The sequence below is a fragment of the Cucurbita moschata genome, unplaced genomic scaffold (genome assembly GCF_002738365.1).
Source record: "Cucurbita moschata cultivar Rifu unplaced genomic scaffold, Cmos_1.0 Cmo_Scf00012, whole genome shotgun sequence".
Lineage (NCBI taxonomy): Eukaryota > Viridiplantae > Streptophyta > Magnoliopsida > Cucurbitales > Cucurbitaceae > Cucurbita > Cucurbita moschata.
In genome coordinates, this window is record NW_019268528.1 from 270,623 (window position 1) to 289,704 (window position 19,082).

General features: G+C 34.1%; 4 protein-coding genes across 5 annotated transcripts in view; all 4 read left to right on the forward strand.

The window, feature by feature from the left end:
- The first annotated feature begins 827 nt into the window (after positions 1-827).
- Positions 828-2,926, forward strand: LOC111450246 (profilin-4). The gene is made up of 3 exons (XM_023090268.1): positions 828-1,063; positions 1,651-1,788; positions 2,571-2,926. The coding sequence occupies exons 1-3, from the start codon at positions 935-937 to the stop codon at positions 2,703-2,705; spliced, it is 402 nt and encodes a 133-aa protein (XP_022946036.1). The 5' UTR covers positions 828-934; the 3' UTR covers positions 2,706-2,926.
- The window catches only part of LOC111450243 (hexokinase-1-like), a 30,921-nt gene continuing 13,580 nt past the window's right edge, over positions 1,742-19,082 (forward strand). Inside the window, exons 1-2 of the mRNA XM_023090265.1 lie at positions 1,742-1,746; positions 7,268-7,272. The gene's annotated coding sequence lies outside the window, so the exon portion shown is untranslated. The remainder of the gene's footprint in view (positions 1,747-7,267; positions 7,273-19,082) is intronic.
- Positions 3,791-5,646, forward strand: LOC111450248 (profilin-1). Of its 2 annotated transcripts, none has more exons than XM_023090270.1 (4): positions 3,791-4,123; positions 4,730-4,867; positions 5,178-5,320; positions 5,431-5,646. In XM_023090270.1, the coding sequence occupies exons 1-3, from the start codon at positions 4,001-4,003 to the stop codon at positions 5,310-5,312; spliced, it is 396 nt and encodes a 131-aa protein (XP_022946038.1). In that variant the 5' UTR covers positions 3,791-4,000; the 3' UTR covers positions 5,313-5,320; positions 5,431-5,646. The 2 variants fall into 2 exon arrangements, with proteins under 2 accessions (XP_022946038.1, XP_022946037.1); XM_023090269.1 differs by having other exon boundaries at positions 5,178-5,318; positions 5,422-5,646.
- LOC111450244 (mitogen-activated protein kinase kinase 6-like) lies at positions 7,268-10,218 on the forward strand. The gene is made up of 8 exons (XM_023090266.1): positions 7,268-7,448; positions 7,744-7,828; positions 8,041-8,175; positions 8,987-9,211; positions 9,297-9,479; positions 9,561-9,784; positions 9,882-9,927; positions 10,013-10,218. Exons 1-8 carry the CDS (start codon positions 7,375-7,377, stop codon positions 10,103-10,105), a joined length of 1,065 nt encoding a protein of 354 aa, XP_022946034.1. The 5' UTR covers positions 7,268-7,374; the 3' UTR covers positions 10,106-10,218.

Consider the following 19,082-nt stretch of genomic DNA (forward strand, 5'->3'; position numbering starts at 1 on the left):
TTCCTTTTGGGCTTCCCCTCGAGGCTTTGGTTTGTTCTCCTCCCCAACAATGTGGGAGGTCACAATCCACCCCCTTTGGGGCCTAGCGTCCTCCAATCGATGTGGGACCGCCCCTAAATCCACCTCACTTTGAGGCCCAGCGTCCTTACTGGCACACCGTCTTGTATCTACCCCTTTGGAGAACAGCGAGAAGGCTGACACATCGTCCGGTGTCTGGCTTTGATACCATTTTGTAACGACCCAGATCCACCGCTAGCAGGCTCTGTTACCACTTTGTAACGACTCAGATCCACCGCTAGCAGGCTCTGATACCATTTTGTAATGACCTAGATCCACCGCTAGCAGACTCTGATACTATTTTGTAACGACCCAGATCCACCACTAGCAGATATTGTCCTCTTTGGGCTTTTCCTTTCAGGTTTCCCCTTAAGGCTTTAAAACGTGTCTGCTAGGAGAAGGTTTCCACACCCTTATAAACCGTTAAACACGAGCCTGTCTGGTTGGGCCCAAAAGCTAGAAAAAGACTGAAGGTGGACTTAAAGACGTAAATGGGCTGGCATAGTAAGACGAGGCCCATGGTTTAAAGCCCACGGCCCATAATGTTATTTCTTTTCATTTGAATTTAAAATTAAAAAGGAAAAAAGAAAAAGGAACTACTCTCCTATTTGGAAGGGCCTAAAACCGGGTCTGTTGGAGCTATGTGGTTCATCGGTCCTTTTGAATAGGAACTAAATAATTATGCGATTAAAAAAAATAAAAAATAAAAATAATTAATTAATTCCCGCCTTTCTCTCCTGCCCTATTTATTTCCATTTTAGTCGAAGACAAGGCGAAAGAACGAACCGAGCCTCATCCTTTACCGGAAGAACTTCAAGAGAAAGCTCAGCAATCTGCGAAGAACAAACGCGATCACCGATCCAATTTCCATATCAAAATGTCGTGGCAAACATATGTCGATGACCATTTGATGTGCGACATTGATGGCCAAGGCCAGCACCTCACCGCCGCTGCCATTATAGGCCACGATGGCAGCGTCTGGGCTCAGAGCACCTCATTTCCTCAGGTTTGGATCTGATTTTTCAAGTTTTGTATTCGTTTTCAACTTGTGGATTGGATGTTTTAGCATTAGTGCAGTTTAGGGCGTTAATTCGGCATTTCGTATGTGGATTACACGCGTTTGTTTGTTTTTCATATGTATCGTGATATTTGATCGTATTGAGGAAAGATAGGTTTAGCCATTGGTTATGTGTAAATGCTGATTTGTTCGTATTGTCCGTTTATTCGACTGGTTGTCTATTGATTGATTTTTGGATGTTTCGTGGTAATGATCTGGTTGTTGCTCGATAGAGCTAGAGCTTAAATTTTGATGGAGAGGTAACTTAAGCTATTCAAGTCTTGTTCTCTCTCTGGTAATGGAAATTGTGTCACTAATAGGGTGGAAAATGGTTGAATCGTTGTCATAATTGTTTTTATCAATGTGTATTCTAATTTAAATCATTAAATGTTGATTCCAAGAGGATTCTGATTGATTCCTTTTGTCGTTGAGTTCATTTATGGGATGGATTAATGGTTCTGATTCATGTGTAATAACTAAAGGTTGATTCCAAGAGGATTCTAGTTGAGTTTCTCATCACGAATTCTTAATTGTAGTGCAAGCCTGAGGAGATCACTGGTATCATGAAGGATTTTGATGAACCTGGTTATCTTGCACCTACTGGATTACACCTTGCAGGTACAAAGTACATGGTTATCCAAGGCGAGCCTGGAGCAGTCATCCGTGGAAAGAAGGTAGTACTTACATTACATAACTCAATAACATAATAAGATCTTTCGTCAAGTAATAATAACTATTAGACACCGAATTTTGAAATGTTCAGAAGTGACTGCTAAAACTTAATCAATTGATCTTCGTCTAAAGAAATATCCTTTGATCTTGGAAAATTATTGCTGCCTCTTATTTTCTTGAGGCCAGAGGTTCAAATTCTCATTATGATATCAAATGGTACGAGTTTAGCATAGTTTTTGGTTTGTACACATCACATATTAAATGATTTCTATTATGATTGTATCATGAGAATGATAGCTATGTTGTGATGAGCATGGTGGAGTATATCAATCTATGGATTAAAGTCCGTTAAATTTCTATTGTGTTGGATTGTTGTGACAGGGCTCTGGAGGAATTACCATAAAGAAATCTCAACTGTTTTTTGGATTATTGATTATTCCTCTGTTTCATTTGTCCATAAGGTTCTCTTTTGAAATGGTCAAAAGTGATTGCTAAAACTTGATCAATTGATTTTCTTCTAAAGAAATATCATTTGATCCTGGAAATTTATAGCTGCCAACTATTTTCTTGAGGCTGGAGGTTCAAATTCTCATTATGATTTCACATTTATATCAAATGTTATGAGTTATAGCATAGTTTTTGGCTTGAACACATTACATATTAAATGATTTCTATTATGATTGTATCATCAGAATGATAGCTATGTTGTGATAAACATGGTGGAGTATATCAATCTATGGATTAAAGTCCGTTAAAATTCTCTTGTGTTGGATTGTTGTGACAGGGGTCTGGAGGAATTACCATAAAGAAGACTGGGCAAGCTCTAGTTTTTGGCATTTATGAAGAACCTGTTACTCCAGGACAGTGCAACATGGTCGTTGAGAGGCTTGGCGATTACCTCGTCGATCAGGGTCTGTAGGCTTTCTAAGTATCGAAATTTTGGCCTACAATTATTCTTTTTCCTTGTTTCTTTTTGTGTTTGTTTGGTTCCAAGTTTGCATATGCTTCATTCTTGAGCCTCGAATTGGCAGAGAAGTTAATGCAGACAATAACCTCCTCAAAGATATTATTAACAGTTGTTTGGAGCTTGGCTTTTGATTAATTTTTATAAAATATCTTAATATTTTTTTGGGTATTCAATCTTCTTTTCTCAATCATTTCTCTAATTTATTCCTTTAATTAATATCCTAATCTTTGGAGATTGTTTACATTCAAGTAAATTGCATACAGGTGATATGGTCTATGCTCTTGATTTGACAGGTCAGAAAATGAAATGCTTTGATTATTATTATTTTTAATTATCTTGACTCATGAGATAAAGATTAAATCTCTATCTTAAAACAGTGCCCTTATAAAATATTTTAGATTATCCAACGATTTTGGGCATGGAATTCTATTAAAATTTAGGGTTAAATTTGTAATTTAACGTACCTAAGATATTATTGGTAAGTCCCTCAACAAATTCCTATTTATGAAAAGAAGCCCTCATAGTAGAGATTCCTTGCTTTTGAAAAAGGTTTCTTTTGAATGGTCTGTTGCTTTAATTTAAGAGATCTCTTTTTTTTTTTCTTTTCTTTTTCTTTTTTATTTGGACCAAATAATTTCTGGAAAGTAGCATCACAATCTACAAAAGAATATCCTTGCAAAATTTAAAATTTCCTTTATAGAAAATGATGGGTTGCAAATTACAGCCCATTAATTTTATATTCAAATCCCATTAAATTTTGATATTAATTACTTTTTCATTATTTAATTTATATTTAACATAATATTAGAATCATATATTCGGATACGACATGCGAAATTGAGCTGGCTTGAATATTATCAATTATTTTAAAATTAAGAAAAGAATTTTAGAGAGAGAGAGAGAGAGAGAGAGAGAGAGAGGAGAGGAACAAGCATCATGGGCCTTGAAGGCCCACAAAATACAATTTGGAAGAAAAAGAAAAAGAAAAAAGAGGGGTATTTAGGTAATTTTGGAATGGGAGATCGCAATTATTTTGGGAAAAATAATTATAACTGCGTGACATCAACGCTATCTCGGGCGAAACCGCGCTGTAAGAAGAGCAGAGAGGATTATTTGGTGGAGCTCATTTCGTCAGTGGACATAAATTGAATCTTCTCTCGATCGATTTAGCGCAGAAAAGAGTGAAGGAGAAAAAACCCTAAACTGATTGAACCAGAAGCAGGAGGAGGAAGAACAAGCGGGGAAAGATGTCGTGGCAAGTGTACGTCGACGATCATTTGATGTGCGATATTGAGGGCAATCACCTCTCATCTGCAGCCATTATCGGCCATGACGGCAGCGTTTGGGCCCAAAGCGAAACTTTCCCCAAGGTTTACGCTCTCTCTCTCTCTCTCTCTCTCTCTTTCTAATCTTTTACAGAAAATATGAAATCCGAGTATTGATTTGATTGACTGCTTGTTATCGATGGCTGGATCTGTCTGGATTTTTAATCCAAGATCTCGTGGTTCAGAGCATGATGAATATGATGGATTTTTTTTTTTAATCGTGGCTGATTTGATCTGATTGTTGTATGTCGATGCATGGCTTCGGGAGTCTCAAGGTTTAAATCGGTTGGTCGATGTAATTCTATGCAGTTTCGTTAGATGTGATTGAAATTAGAATCTGTTGTTGTTTCCATTTTGTTTAGATGTAGCGATTGTACGAGGCAGTAAAGATCTGGAGTTTTCTATTACCGTCATCTAGGGTTCTAGATTTACTTCGGAGCATTTCGATTTTATTCTCAATTATTTCTGTATTAGTTACGAAATGGTCAAGATGCTGTGCTGATTTCTCTTTAGACCGTCTTGATGATCGATTTCATATTGTGTATTTGATGGAATTCTTAGAAGAAGTCAAGGATGTTTGTCCTAACTTTCCTGGTTTCCTGTCCACTTTATGAGGTCCTCAATGCATGTTCCTACTTTTGTGGTTTGCAGTTCAAGCCTGAAGAAATTGCTGCCATCATGAATGACTTCAGTGAGCCCGGGACGCTTGCTCCAACTGGTTTGTATCTTGGTGGCTCAAAGTATATGGTAATCCAAGGGGAGCCTGGAGCTGTTATTCGTGGGAAGAAGGTAATAAAAAATTCAATGAAAATGTTCTATAATTAATTCTGAGTTCTGACTTTGAGAGATGATGGGCATGCAAGCAATTTATTCTGAAAGTGTTCTAAACTTAACTTTATAAGTTGCAATGAATATGAGAACCTTCATCCTAGATTAGTTTTCTAATTGGTCAGTGTTAAAAGTTTCTAAATTCATTATGTATTGGATTCTGCAGCAAAATTTGTTATCATGTTTACACTGCTTGGTGTATTTACCTTTGATCTGGCAATTAGATTCTCCTTTCCATTGAATTTTAAACCAATATATCTCTTGATTTTAGGGCCCAGGTGGGGTTACTGTTAAGAAGACTGGTCTGGCTCTAGTCATTGGCATCTATGATGAACCAATGACTCCTGGTCAGTGCAATATGATCGTTGAAAGGCTTGGGGATTATCTCGTCGACCAGGGTCTTTAAATATCGGTATGCTTGCTTGCTACCTTTGTATGCGATCGATCCTATTTCTTTTCAGCATCCATATTTCTCTTATTGCTGATACAATCTTTTGGATTGTTAATTGCTGCAGGGGAACCGCCTATTGTGTACAAGTCTATGGACTCTTGAATGAGTGGAAATGGGTTTGATTGATGCTTGAGGAGTGATGCTTATGTTTCTCGTTTTTAGTGTTGTCTCTTTCACTTTTTTGTTTGAAATATTGTGGTGGTTTTCAAGTGAGGTCCATTGTAGTAGCATCAAATATGGATATGGTAAACCATTCAGCATAAATTTATAAATACTCTTTTATTTTATCTGTTGATTTTTGCAGCAGGCTCCTGTATAACACGAGGAGATATAATTTCTCTCAAACCCAAATGTGGGCTGGTGGGACATTTCACTCCAGATAAATTTCTTTCCTTTTCTTCCCAATTACTTCTGCAGTTCTTGGTTTGGTTGCTTTTCAGTCTCTGGCAGATTATGCTAAATAGTTGGTATGTTGTTTCATTAATGGTTCGGGATAATTGCTGGCTTGCTGCCAGCCATGGTGACTCCATTAATCTTTACCTACGGCCTGTTGGTAGAGGGTAGGGTGGTTAGCAAACTATACCAGATGGTTGAGAATAGCAAATATTTCCATAGATTTACTCAATATTCACCATCACAAACCCACCACGGCCACAGGTAGTGGTAGGTAGCTACCGACCAAGAACTGTGGAGGTTTTAACTGTTCACATCAACCAGGCAAGTGGTGCTTTTGTGGATGGACTAATGGCATTCTTAGGTCTAAAAGTGGTGCCGAAGAATGAATGATTTTTCTTTGTTCAATGAAGGACTTTTAGGAAGGGGGATTGATTTTATAGTTAGAGCATGGAAGGATGATTTTCAATAGGACTAAGAATCTCTGAAGCAATATTTTGTGGTGGGGTTGGTGTTGCATTACTTCACATTGCCTAGAGATGATCATTTGTTATAAGGTCCAAACAGATTGCTATGGCTACTTTTGGACTCTGGAGCCCATGGATATCGAGGTTCTACAAGCGGTAATTCCTGATACTATGGTAAAAGGGGTAGTTTGAATGTGGGAGTTGTTCTTATTTTACTCAAAGGATTTGAAATAGTCCCCAATCTGTCTTTTTCAAGAACATTTCTTCCTAGGCCTCGGACTTCAAATTGTAAGGTGTTTCCAGGTGTTTCCATTGCATAAGAAAAAACTCAATTGGATCTAGAGATACTAAGCTAAAATTAATTTGAGAAATGTTTTATCTTTTTACCCTAATAAGAGTAGTTTAAATGAAATTGAATAATGATTTTTCGAAATGCAATGCAAATCAATTTACTTCAAAAATAAAAATAAAACAAATTAAAACAAATTAAGATTAGAAGATTATCGTAAAAGGAAAACAACTATTCTCTGCTTAACATGAAACTATTTAAAAGGAAGCTAAGATGTAAATTACAACAGACTATTTATTTTATTGGTTTTAGAATTTGACATGTTATTAAACTTATTAAAATAATACAAAGAAATTTCTAATCAAATTCCATCTGCCCATGACATTACCTGCCAAATTTAACATCTATTTTTTTTTTTTTTTTTTGCTAAATAGAAAACCTTTTAAATACCAACAAAAATTTTAAAAATTCATTGAGGGATATATTTGAAATTAACAGCTAATATCTAATTCAGATTATTAATCGATTGAAAGTTTTGTTTTATTAAAAGCATCGAAAGCTTTCTCTATTGGATGTCGGTTCGATTGAAAACCCCTAGACAGAACGGTTCGGTTCGGATGGTTTGACAGAAAAGCAAATCGAACCGATTTACATCTCGTAACGTCTATATATTTACGCGCTCCTCCTTGTTTTGAATGTATTTTATTCCTTCTCATTTTGATGAAGCAGATCGTCGTTTTCCTTACAGTCACAGAGAAAAGGGGGGAAAAACCTCAATCACAGTTCTCCGCTCACTGTCTTCTTCCAATCTCCTCTCTTGCTCTTATTGATGCCCTAGGAATTTGATAAAGAAAATATTCGGTGAACGATGAAGATCAAGACGCCATTGAAGCAGCTCAAGCTCTCTGTGCCTGTTCAAGAAACTACCATCCGTTCTTTCCTGTATGTTCAACTTATTTTTCTCTTGCTTTCGATTTAATTTCGATCACTTTTTCTTTTTCAGTGTTTGTTTCGTTTCATTTCCTAATAGCTACTCTCGATATGATTCTGTGTAAATGTATGTTATCCTGTGTTTTTCAATGGAGGATCGACTGAATTGTATTCTTAGTTTCTTGGAAATGAATGATACGGAGAAGAAAATGTTATTTGGAAGTTTGGTGAACTTATCTGTTGTTGACTGAATAAATTCAAATGACTGTTTTCCAATGCTCGCGTTTCTGGTTTTGTTAAACTTCAGGACTGCGAGTGGAACATTTCACGACGGCAATCTGCTACTGAACCAGAAAGGATTGCGGCTTATATCTGAAGAGAAAGAAGCAGAGGTAAGTTTGTTTTACTTCAAACATCCTAATTTGAAATGTTTAACTTAACGTATATCAAGTTGCTATCTGAATCCGTAAAAACTGGCCTAACCTAGCTATCTTTGTGGTTTATATTCAATTAGATGCATGATTCACCGTAAGAACTGGCATAACCTAGCGATCTTGATGTATGTGCAGCCATAACACTTCTATTTCATATTTTGTTTGAACAGATTTCAGATTGTAAGGAACTTGATGTCGATTTCTCATTGGAAGATCTTGAGACTGTGAATGTTATCGGGAAAGGAAGTGGTGGTGTAGTGCAACTTGTTCGACACAAATGGGTTGGAAAACTTTTCGCCTTAAAGGTTGTTATATTGGTGGAACAATTCTACACTCTTGCATCCGTCTTTGGTCATTGTACCTTTGCTTTAAGTTATTCATACATTTTGTTCTTTCATTTTATCATGGCTTTCTTTAAGTTGAAGAAGCTGCTGCTGCTGCAAGCTAACAGTTTCTAATCTTTACATCTTGTTCTTTCATTTTATTATGGCCTTCTATTTTCTGTGCTAGTAAATTGCTATTGCATTCATTTTTCTGCGAGAATGAATTCAAAGTCCCTTGAGGTTTGTCTTGGTTTACAAGTTAATTTTTTGAAGTCGAGAGTTCTACCTAAAATTTAGGACAACGAGCTAGTTTTATGTCTTTGATCTATGAAAAAGAAAACAGAATTTTGGTAACGACGAGGTTAAAGCAAGATCTGCCAATGGCTCAGTGGTGACTGGTGAGAGTAATTTGTATAACTATTCATTGTTATGATTATTTCTTCATGTTGATTCATGATTTTATTTGTTTAATGTCTTCTTTAAGCTACAAATAAACTACCACTGTCAAAATAGTGGCACAATTAACATGCCATCCGGTTTGGAAGTTGAAGCCATGGTAACTTTTCGGTTTTGGTTATCTTAGATCTATATACATAAAGGTTTTTTTATCCAAACTCCCAAGACGTAAGCATTTCATTTTGCATAGGTCTTACTATGCTTAGTGATCACTGTTACTAACGTTTAGTCCTCATCAAAATCTGCTATTATTTGTGCTATTTTGGCTTTTGCATTCACTCAAACAATCTCGAGTACAAATTCTATAACTCTGCTGAAAAATATTTGCATACTTCAGGTGATCCAGATGAACATACAAGAGGATATCCGTAAGCAGATCGTGCAGGAACTGAAAATAAATCAAGCAGCCCAATGTCCACATATAGTGGTTTGTTACCATTCTTTCTACCATAATGGTGCAATTTCTCTGGTGCTAGAATACATGGATCGTGGTTCTTTAGCCGACATAGTCAGACAAGTCCGAACAATTCTGGAACCATATCTTGCAGTTGTTTGTAAACAGGTCTCAGGATTTTGCTATTAAAATCAAAAACTGAATGAAAAGGTCAAATTTGTACTCATAGTCACCCACTCCTATTATATTACAGGTTCTACAAGGTCTTGTTTATTTGCATCATGAGAGACATGTTATACATAGAGACATCAAGCCATCCAATCTACTTGTGAACCATAAAGGGGAGGTTAAAATCACTGATTTTGGAGTAAGTGCAATGCTAGCTAGTTCTATGGGTCAGAGAGATACATTTGTGGGAACTTACAATTACATGTCGGTATGTATAATTCATTGAATGGATGATTTTTTTCATGCGCCGTGTTTTGTTTATGACATTGGTTTTTACTTTCCCTTTCAGCCTGAGCGAATTAGCGGCGGAACATATGACTACAGCAGTGATATATGGAGCTTGGGCATGGTGGTACTTGAATGTGCCATTGGAAGGTTTCCTTATTTGCAGTCTGAAGAGCAGCAAAGTTGGCCAAGCTTTTATGAACTGCTTGAGGCAATTGTAGCGAAGCCGCCGCCTTCTGCTCCACCGGATCAATTCTCCCCCGAGTTCTGTACCTTCGTATCCTCATGGTAAGCCGCCGCCGCCGCCGCCTTATGCTCATTTTCATTAAAATTTAATCCTGGTCCAATTCTAGTTTTGACATTTCATTTTCATTACAATTGGCAGCATTAAAAAGGACCCTAAAGAAAGATCAGCATCATTAGATCTTCTGGTTTGTAACCTTTGTTCAACCATTTCTTGAATAATTTATTACTGGCAATCACAGTACCCTTAAACAATTCTCTCTGTGCTTCTAGAATCATCCTTTCATCAAGAAATTCGAAGATAAAGACATCGATCTCGGGATTCTCGTAGGCAGCTTGGATCCTCCTGTAAGTTTTCCCAGATAATAATCATAATGTTCACTGTAATATTTTAGAAAAATTTACAATCCGTTTACTTTGTGCAATATGGACTTTCCCTCGTGTATGAATTCATAGTAGATAAAGGAATACATTTCCATTGGTACGAGGACTTTTGGATAAATTAAAAGCAAAGGCATGAAAGCTTATGCTCAAAGTGGACAATATCATACTATTATGGAGAGTCGTGATTCTTAAAATGGTATTAGAGTCATGCTTTAAACTTAGTCATGTCAATAGAATCCTCAAATATCGAACAAAGAATTGTGAGCCTCGAAGGTGTAGTAAATAATGACTAAAGGGTGTACTTTGTTTTAGGGCTCCAGAGAAGGGAGTCGACCCTCGACAGCTCCATAAGCCTCAGGGGAGGCTTATAGTGTATTTTGTTCGAGGGGAGGATTGTTGAGGATTGTTTATAAGTAAAGGAATACATCTCTGTTAGTATGAAGCCTTTTGGGGAAGTTTGAAGTAAAGTCACGAGAGTTTATGCTCAAAGTGGACAATATCGTACCATTGTAGAGACTCGTGATTCCTAATAGAAACATCAAACGTTGCCAAATCATTGATTTGGCATTGTCAAAATCTCAAGCAACATGTTTATAAGATTTCATGACTAATTGTGTGTTGTCGTTAGGGTGCAAAGGGAAAATTAAAAAGAAAACAGACCGACTGAAATATGGTGAACCAACTTAATTTCTCAAACCGTATTGGCCCAAATGAATCTTCTAGCCGGTAATGGGCTTTAGGCCTGACAGTTTACTTTATATCGCCCCATAAACCTTTGGGCCCATTGCTTAATTAGTATGGGCCCATGTCAAAGTTACAAATATATAGATCTCCACGGACCCATTTCTTTTCTCTTTTTCTCCCTAAAAAGTTAATCTTTTGGAACAAACCAATTTTCCTTTTTCAATATATTCTATAATACATCCTAATAAATAAAATAAAATAAAATAATATTTTATGAGAAAAAATAGAATATACCTAGTGGGTTGTGGTGGAGACGAGAGAACAGATAATATAATCTACTCTCTAATCGCATTTAGCTAATGTAGAGAAATGTCTCTTTGCTCCCCTTCTATTTTTTATCTTATTCCGGATGAGTCTAACTCATATCTCGAAAGTTTATTTGAAAAAAGTTTATATGAATTTAATAACCTAATTCGAGAAAGTATTTAGCAATATATTAATGGTGGGGATTGATTTTTTAAAATAAATTAGAATAGAATAATAAAATTTGTTTACTCAACAAAATATTGAAACATCATGAGAATCCAAACAAAACAAAATCCTAGAGATTTGTGTGGCCAACTCCACATGGGATTTGCCTCATTTCAAAATACAACATTTTCAAATCCATATACCATTAAAATATATTCAATTAGTATCACTTTTGAGGATTTTAGCAATCATTATATTTCAAATTGACCCACCACTTTGTTCCCATATGCTTTTTTTTCTTTTATTTCTTCAAAAAAAAAAAAAATTAGGTTTGGGTGTGTGGGAAACACAATCTTTATGCAATAACTTCATATTATATTTTCGAACAGTCAGCGTTGGTAGAAAGAGGTAAGGCGAGGCGAAAATGATGACTCCAATAACGATCAGGTTACAATGTCTGGTCCGTCATTTCCATGGTTGACTATAGATTACTGGCGATTCTTATTTCATGTAAATAAGTTACAGTCCACGATTGAACTGAGAACGGATTTTTGAAGAATAAGGTATCAATTTGAGCATCGTTCTGTAGATAAGATGTCAAACCAAACATAGCTTAGTGGTTAAGATATCAGTTCGTGCATAGTTCAACAAGCATAGCTAGTAGATAAGATATCAATTCAAACATAACTCAATAGGTAAGACATCAACTGTTATTCTAAAAGTTAATAATTTGATATCGGTTGACCTAAAAAAAAGAATTAAAAAAAAAAAAAAAAAAGCTAACAATTTAATTAAGTGAAGCTTACATTACATTTCACTATCAAAACATTGTGAGGTGGTCAATGGAGATTTCATCATTTTCTCTTTGAAATTAGGTTAACCAAAAGAGAGTAACAAAGACCTTTCAAAGAATTTGACTCCGCGTCAATAAATAGAACAATCCATTTACTTTTTTTTTATGTGGCTTATTTATAATACATTAAAAAAATTATTTAATTATTTAATTATTTTTTATACCATGAACGTATTTATTTATTAAAAGTAATAAGTGGATTTAATTTATTTAAAAAAGTACAAAAATATTTGAAATTGATTTTTATTTTTGGAATTTAATTAAGAAAAATTTTAATAAATAAAAAATTAAATAGTTATTAAACGAGATCTCGATTTTTCTCATTTTAAAAGTTGTGTTACGAGCTATTAGGTCAAACAATCATGTAATTTTTTGTTTTTGACTAATTTCTCAAGTTTTTCCAACTAGACCGAATGATGCACGCAAATTAGGGTTTAAGTTCAGTGTTTGCAAGAGAATTTCCCCTCCAAACATTGTGGGTGTACGAAAAGTTGACCTAAAATCATATGAATTCATCGGTAATCATTCAATAAAATTAGGTTGTAGAAATTATATTACCCTCACTCTCGTAATGTCAACTTAAGATAATGTTTTATATCTTGTCTAGTGGCGATAATGGGTGTGTTTTTTTTTTTTTTTTTTGCCTTTTTGACTTTTTTTTTTTCTCCTCCAATTTTACCTCTTTTTTGAGCATTTGACCCATTTTTTAATTAAGAAAAAGGTACAAAAACGCCAATTTAATATTTATAATCATTAGATTGTTTTTTTTTCTTTTTTTGAAAGACTTTATTTAAGTGATTAGGGTTAATGTTAATGGGCATGTAAATAAACCACCAATGATTGTGGTCAACAAGGGTTTGAGAAACTATTTCATCAAATAGCTAATGTGGGGTTTTTTGTGTGCAATCTTCTATTTTTATTGGAAAATCTATTTTCCATTACCTTCCTTAAACTTTTTCTATTTTTTAATTTTTTTTAGAGCGAGATCCGACCGTTAATTCTTTAAATGGAAATCGACAACAATGATGGTAAAAAAATTAGTGGGATTTGTAGGTTGGGTCGAGTTGAGTCAGACTTCTTATTAGTTCAAATTGTTCGGGTCATTTATTCAAATTTTTATTTATTTATTTTAAAATTAACCATCCATTTAGTTATTTATTTATCTTTTATTTGAAGGGAAAATGGGTTCCACTAGAATTTGTGAATTTGTTGTTAATTATTTAAAAAAGCATGATTAGGTTAATGGAGTTATTGGTTGGGCTATTAAATGAGTTAATCGTTGGTGTCAAAATAATTTAATCATCATTATTTGTATTACTTGTAAGTAAGAGTACCCATGTGGAATATTTTTAATTGCTTAATTATCATGCTTTTATTGGAAACTAAATTTTAAACGTTATCATTATATATCCATTAACATCAAATAATCCGACACCACATTTCAAAACAGAAGTTCATCTCATTTTATCTTTTCAAATTTATAGTAACAGGACAGTGATATATCTTATCGTTCGTCTAATAGGACAAAGTTAACAAATTCTTGAACCGAGGCTTGGTTTTCTATATAAAGACCGTCTTTCGCTCTACATTATTGAATATCGAGTTGTTTCGATCGAACTAATCTGGTATGGGATGCATAGAGTTGTTTTCTTACCTTAAGAAGATGAAGGAGACCTACGACGAAAAGGAAAAGTGGGAGTTTTGAATTTCGGAATCAGAGGGGTATAAATGTCTTTTTCACATTGAACAAGACATTTATTGTGAAGGTATTTACTGTTCATCTCATTTTACCTTGTGTAAAATGGGAGTTTGTTATCTACTGTTCATCTCATTTTATCTTTTCAAATTTATTGTAATAGGACAGTGATATACCTTATCGTTCGTCCAATGGGACAAAGTTAACAAATTCTTGAACCAAGGCTTGGTTTTATGTACAAAGACGGTCTTTCATTCTACATTATTGAATATCGAGTTTTTCAACTAGTTTTATAACTTTCGATCGAACTAATCTGGTATGGGGTGCATAGAGTCGCTTTCTGACCTTAAGAAGATGAAGGAGACCTACGATGAAAAGGAAAAGTGGGAGTTTTGAATTTCGGAATTGGAGGGGTATAAATGTCTTTTTCCATTGAATCGTGTCGGAATAAATGGACCCATTTAAAAAAACGAAAAACTAAAATGACCCATTTTTTGGAATTCTTCACACATTTCACAAAACAGATTCCCATAAAGGAATAACACAACACAAAGAACAAAGTTTTAATTAGAGAATCCAACAAAAAAGGACCAAATTAAACTCAGAACTCAACTTCTTTTTTTCTTCTTTTTGGGACTAATGGCTCACAGCATTGTGTGCTTACATATCCATGTGCAGAGATCTGCCCCCCCACGTGCCATATGCCTCTCTCTTTCCGTTTATTCCCAAACAAAAACACAAACCTTAAACAACAATAAACAAACTCCTAAAACATTCTCAAAAGTCATGTGTTTAACGCTCGAACCAAACCATTGTATCTCGGCGAGGACATTGTCATTGTTGTTTTTGAGGACCTCCGACAGCTCTTCTTATATCGTGCTTGATTAGTTCATTCTAGGAGTGTTAAAAAATCCTGATGACTCGAAAAACCAAACCAACCCAATCTAGACTAACCCCATACAGTTTTGATTGGGTTATGAACTTAGGTTGAATTCATTACTTAATAAACATTAATCATATTGAAAATCTCATTATACGTTCCAACGCTCGATCGCTCTTTTATTATTTATTATTATTATTATTATTATTATTTTGGTGGGTGAGTTCTCTAGAAGTGAAGATGAGCTGTGTGAATAGCTGGCTTTGGGTTTGGCATTGGGTTGGGTGCGTGAAGGATCTGATGTATCACGTGCAAATGTATTGTTTTTAGGGTTTTGGGTTATTTAAAATAAAGCAATCCCAGGCTGCATTCGGATTGGCTACTCTGATTCCCTTGTTTTGTTTTAAAGCTGCTTCATTATACAACTAAAATCTGATTTTAATTACATTACATTACAGCATGTGTTAATAATGATTAACAGATTTCGTATTAAAATCAGTGAGTTTAACCAAACTTTTTTTTTTATTTATTTATTTATTTATACGAAAGCACTTTCAAATATCCATAAATATTAGGGTATACATCTGTTAGGTCCAGATAATATTTTGGACCCACTCCAAATTTGGGATGGGTTAGATGGGTGACCTCAATAATCTAAATAGAATCCACAGTCATATTCTCTATTTTTGGGTTGGGTTGGGTCGTGTCGAGTTATTGGATTAATTTTTTTAATTATTTAAAAAGTATACTTATCTATCGTATGTTACATGAATTACTAAAATCTCGTTAAACTCAAATATTAAACATTTATCAATGACAATCCAAATTCAAATATTCTTAATTTTCATAATAATCTTAAAAGTAAAGTTGAGTGGTTTGACAAAAAGAAATCTAAAAATCTATTTAAACTCGTTAATTTAATAATATGATGTCATTTTTTAATCGTTTTTGTATCATACTATATTTTATTATATATATATATACTTTTTAAAAAATTAAATGAAAAAAAGGTCAAATATGATACATTTTTTCACTACTTTTTTTTTTTTCTAATTTAAGAGTAAAAAATATTGATCTTTTTTTTCTCTTAAAGAAAAGGATAGAAACGTTTCCCACGTCCTGGGGTATTGCCACGTGTTCATATACTTTTTTCCCCCACCTGAATTAAGGAGAATAGTAGTAATTAAAATCCTAATAAGGTTTTTATATTTTATAAAAAAATCTTTAACTCGACTAATTAAAATATTATATATTTATTTTAAGAATTAGATAATCCAATTTTTATTTAAAAAATCAATTATTACTTATTTAAAAAATTGAAATACGTCGAGTAATTACCAAGTAACAATTTTTTAAAATTTATTTTGTAGATGGATATTTGCATATTTGTCACAGTTTCCTATAGGAGATGCAAAATTAAAATTATCTTAACAACCCATAATTAAAAATAATTAAAAAAAATGGTGGTTTTTTTTATATTTAATTTTTAATTTAAAAAAAAAAAAAAAAAAACCTAGACAGGAGTCGAACATAGAAGGCCCTGAATGAGTCATAAACAGCAGAGTTAGGCAGCTGGATCATGTGCCTCCATGATCACCACACATCCAACTAGCTAAGCCCATCATCACCATTAAAATATCCCACGTGGGCTCCACTTCCAATGTCATCTGTGGGACCCACCCACCATCTACCCAATAAGAATCAAGCCCTCTTTGGTTTCTTAATTTTGCCATAATAAGCCCCTTTTCGACAGTGTCCTTTTGTAGTAAGCCCAAACATTCCTTTGTCCCAATCCTATATATATATATATATATATATATATATATACTTTAATAATTAATATTATTGTAGCATAGTTTATACTCATATCCTAAAGTTTCAAAGTATGGAAATAAATAACAATGATATCCATAAAATAATATTTATTATGACAATAGCTTAAATGTTCGATATTTTATTGGTATCCGTAAATAAAACAAACTTGTGAAATGAATATGTTTATTATAAAGAGATTCGTTGTGTTCTGACTCTGTTATACCTTATTGTTATTTGAACAATTTATCAGTAATAAAAACACATGTTCTTGCTTCAATATTTTAATAAAAGTTTATCTGGCTCGAACTAGCCTAGTTTAAAAACAAAACGATGGCTCGATCTTTACATCACCATGATAATTTGAAATGTACCTTCCGTCATAAAAGGAAACATAATTTCAAAAGTTTGAAGTAAAGTATAGGATTCCATTGAGTCTTATTCAAAATAACCCTTTAAAAAATTATTTTAATACAATTTAGTCGACGGGAATCTTTGAATTAGGAAGATAAATGCTAATTATTATCTAGAACAAAGCAAACACGTCAATAATCGAAGCACATTAAAAAAAAAGAAAGTGATTTACTGATATGAGTTTAATATTATTACATCATCGTTAGTACCAACCAAAATTAGTTAGCTTATCGATCCCAAGAGTTGTTCATGCGCGAACCTGCTGCCTAAATGCGAGCTAAGTACAGAGAATGGCTAATAAATTACATAATTCAAATAGAAATGGAAAAAAGGGAATAGAAAAGGGAAGAAAATACAAATTACAAGTCAAGAAATTAAGCAAAAGAATAGCGTTTAGGGAAAAATGGCTGTGAATCCCATGGCGCAAAACGGGCAACAAAGTGACGCACCAAGTGCCAAAAACTTGCTGGTCAGAATGCCGTTTAATTTTCTTCCCTTTGTGTCACGTGGATCACTTTCGGTTCTTTCTTCGTTAGAACGTTGAACGAAAATCAAGATTATCGTCACATTATTTTTCGTCACCGTCATGTTTTTAAAATTTAAAATTTCAATCCAATTTGGGAACTCCGGCTTTTGAAAAATGAAAAAGAAACTATATGATCGATCGATTTTAGTTTATTTTAGAGTGGATATGAAAAAAGAGAGATTGGTTAAATTGGGGTCATGAAGTGAAGAGTGGGAGTCTAAGGGCACTAAAAAAAAGATGTCTCCTTGCCTTCCAACTGTTCGATGAAATGCCTGTGAGAAAGTGACGGCCTCTTGGCTATGTGTGCGTCCATCACGCCATCCCATTTTCCCTTTTGAGTGATTCAACTTGGAAACTGTTTATGATAGGATTGGGTTTGGATATATATGAATTGTGGTTATTCCAAATGGGGAATAATGGTTTTGCTTAAATGACTTGTTTTCTTTTTCCTTGGTCAAATATGCATTGGAGACAGCCTTGTTCTGTCCATTTTTGAATGCGTGGGTGACCCCCAACAAGGGTTAATTTTGCAGTCAAGTTTCTAATTCTTCTCATTCTATGGGATGGCTTTTGGTGGGGGTGGCCGCGGCGGCTGCAAGAAAAACCACCAAACTCTTCATGGGTTTTAGTTGCTAGAATTAGACCGTAGTTTCTAACATAATTTCACTCGTTTTTTTTCAAAGAAAACCAGATATTTAAAGCGTTTATACAAATATAGTTTAACGGGTCTAGATTAAATTACTTAAAATACCCATAATATTTCAAAAGTGTTTTAAAATTTTATATTTGAAAAGCAAAATATATGAGATCATAAACGTAGATCGTTCGGATATGATATAACTTCACGACCGCACAAAGTTTGTGAACCAAAAACTTCCACTTCTATTGAGTTCATCTAAAAAGCTATTTTTTCCAATCAAATGAGAGGAAAACAGGCTCTTGGCCCAGAGCCCATCCCCTATCATGGCTTCACCCTAAAGTTCATAAAAAATATACATTTTTTTTTATTTTTTTTGCATCTTTCTCCCAAAACATCATGGTCAACTGACTAGTTCAGTGTGAAAAAAAGGAAGAAAAAATGTGGTAAACAGTAAAAAAATAGGATTTTACCACGTTTGCAGGTGAAAAAAAGGCAGAGAGGACAGTGTACTTGGAGAAACAAGACAACTTCAAAAACATTCCAATTGTGCTGTTTGATTTTAACCTCAAAGGACACAACATAAAATTACCGGTCTTAATTTTAGTTTTAACCTCTTAATTTTAAGAATAAAATACGCTTATCCATTAATTTTGTCTTTTTTTATTTTTTATTTTTTGAATTTAAAATCAATGGAATTTGAATTTTCCATGTCTCTCCCTCGGGGAATTGAACCAATTTGAAGAGACATTTTTTAAAATTTTTAAATAAGGTAAAAAAAAGGAAAATAAAGAAATAAAGAACAAGTCCGCCATTGCCGACTCGGTCACAGCACAAATACATTCTTTTTAAAGCCTTTGAAAAAGGAATGCGCTGATCTTAAAAAATTTCCCATTTTTCTCTCTCTTCCCTTCTATTAATACCTTATCCCATAGCCCCCCATTTCCTCGACTGAGCAAAAAAAAAAAAAAAAAAAAAAAAAAAAA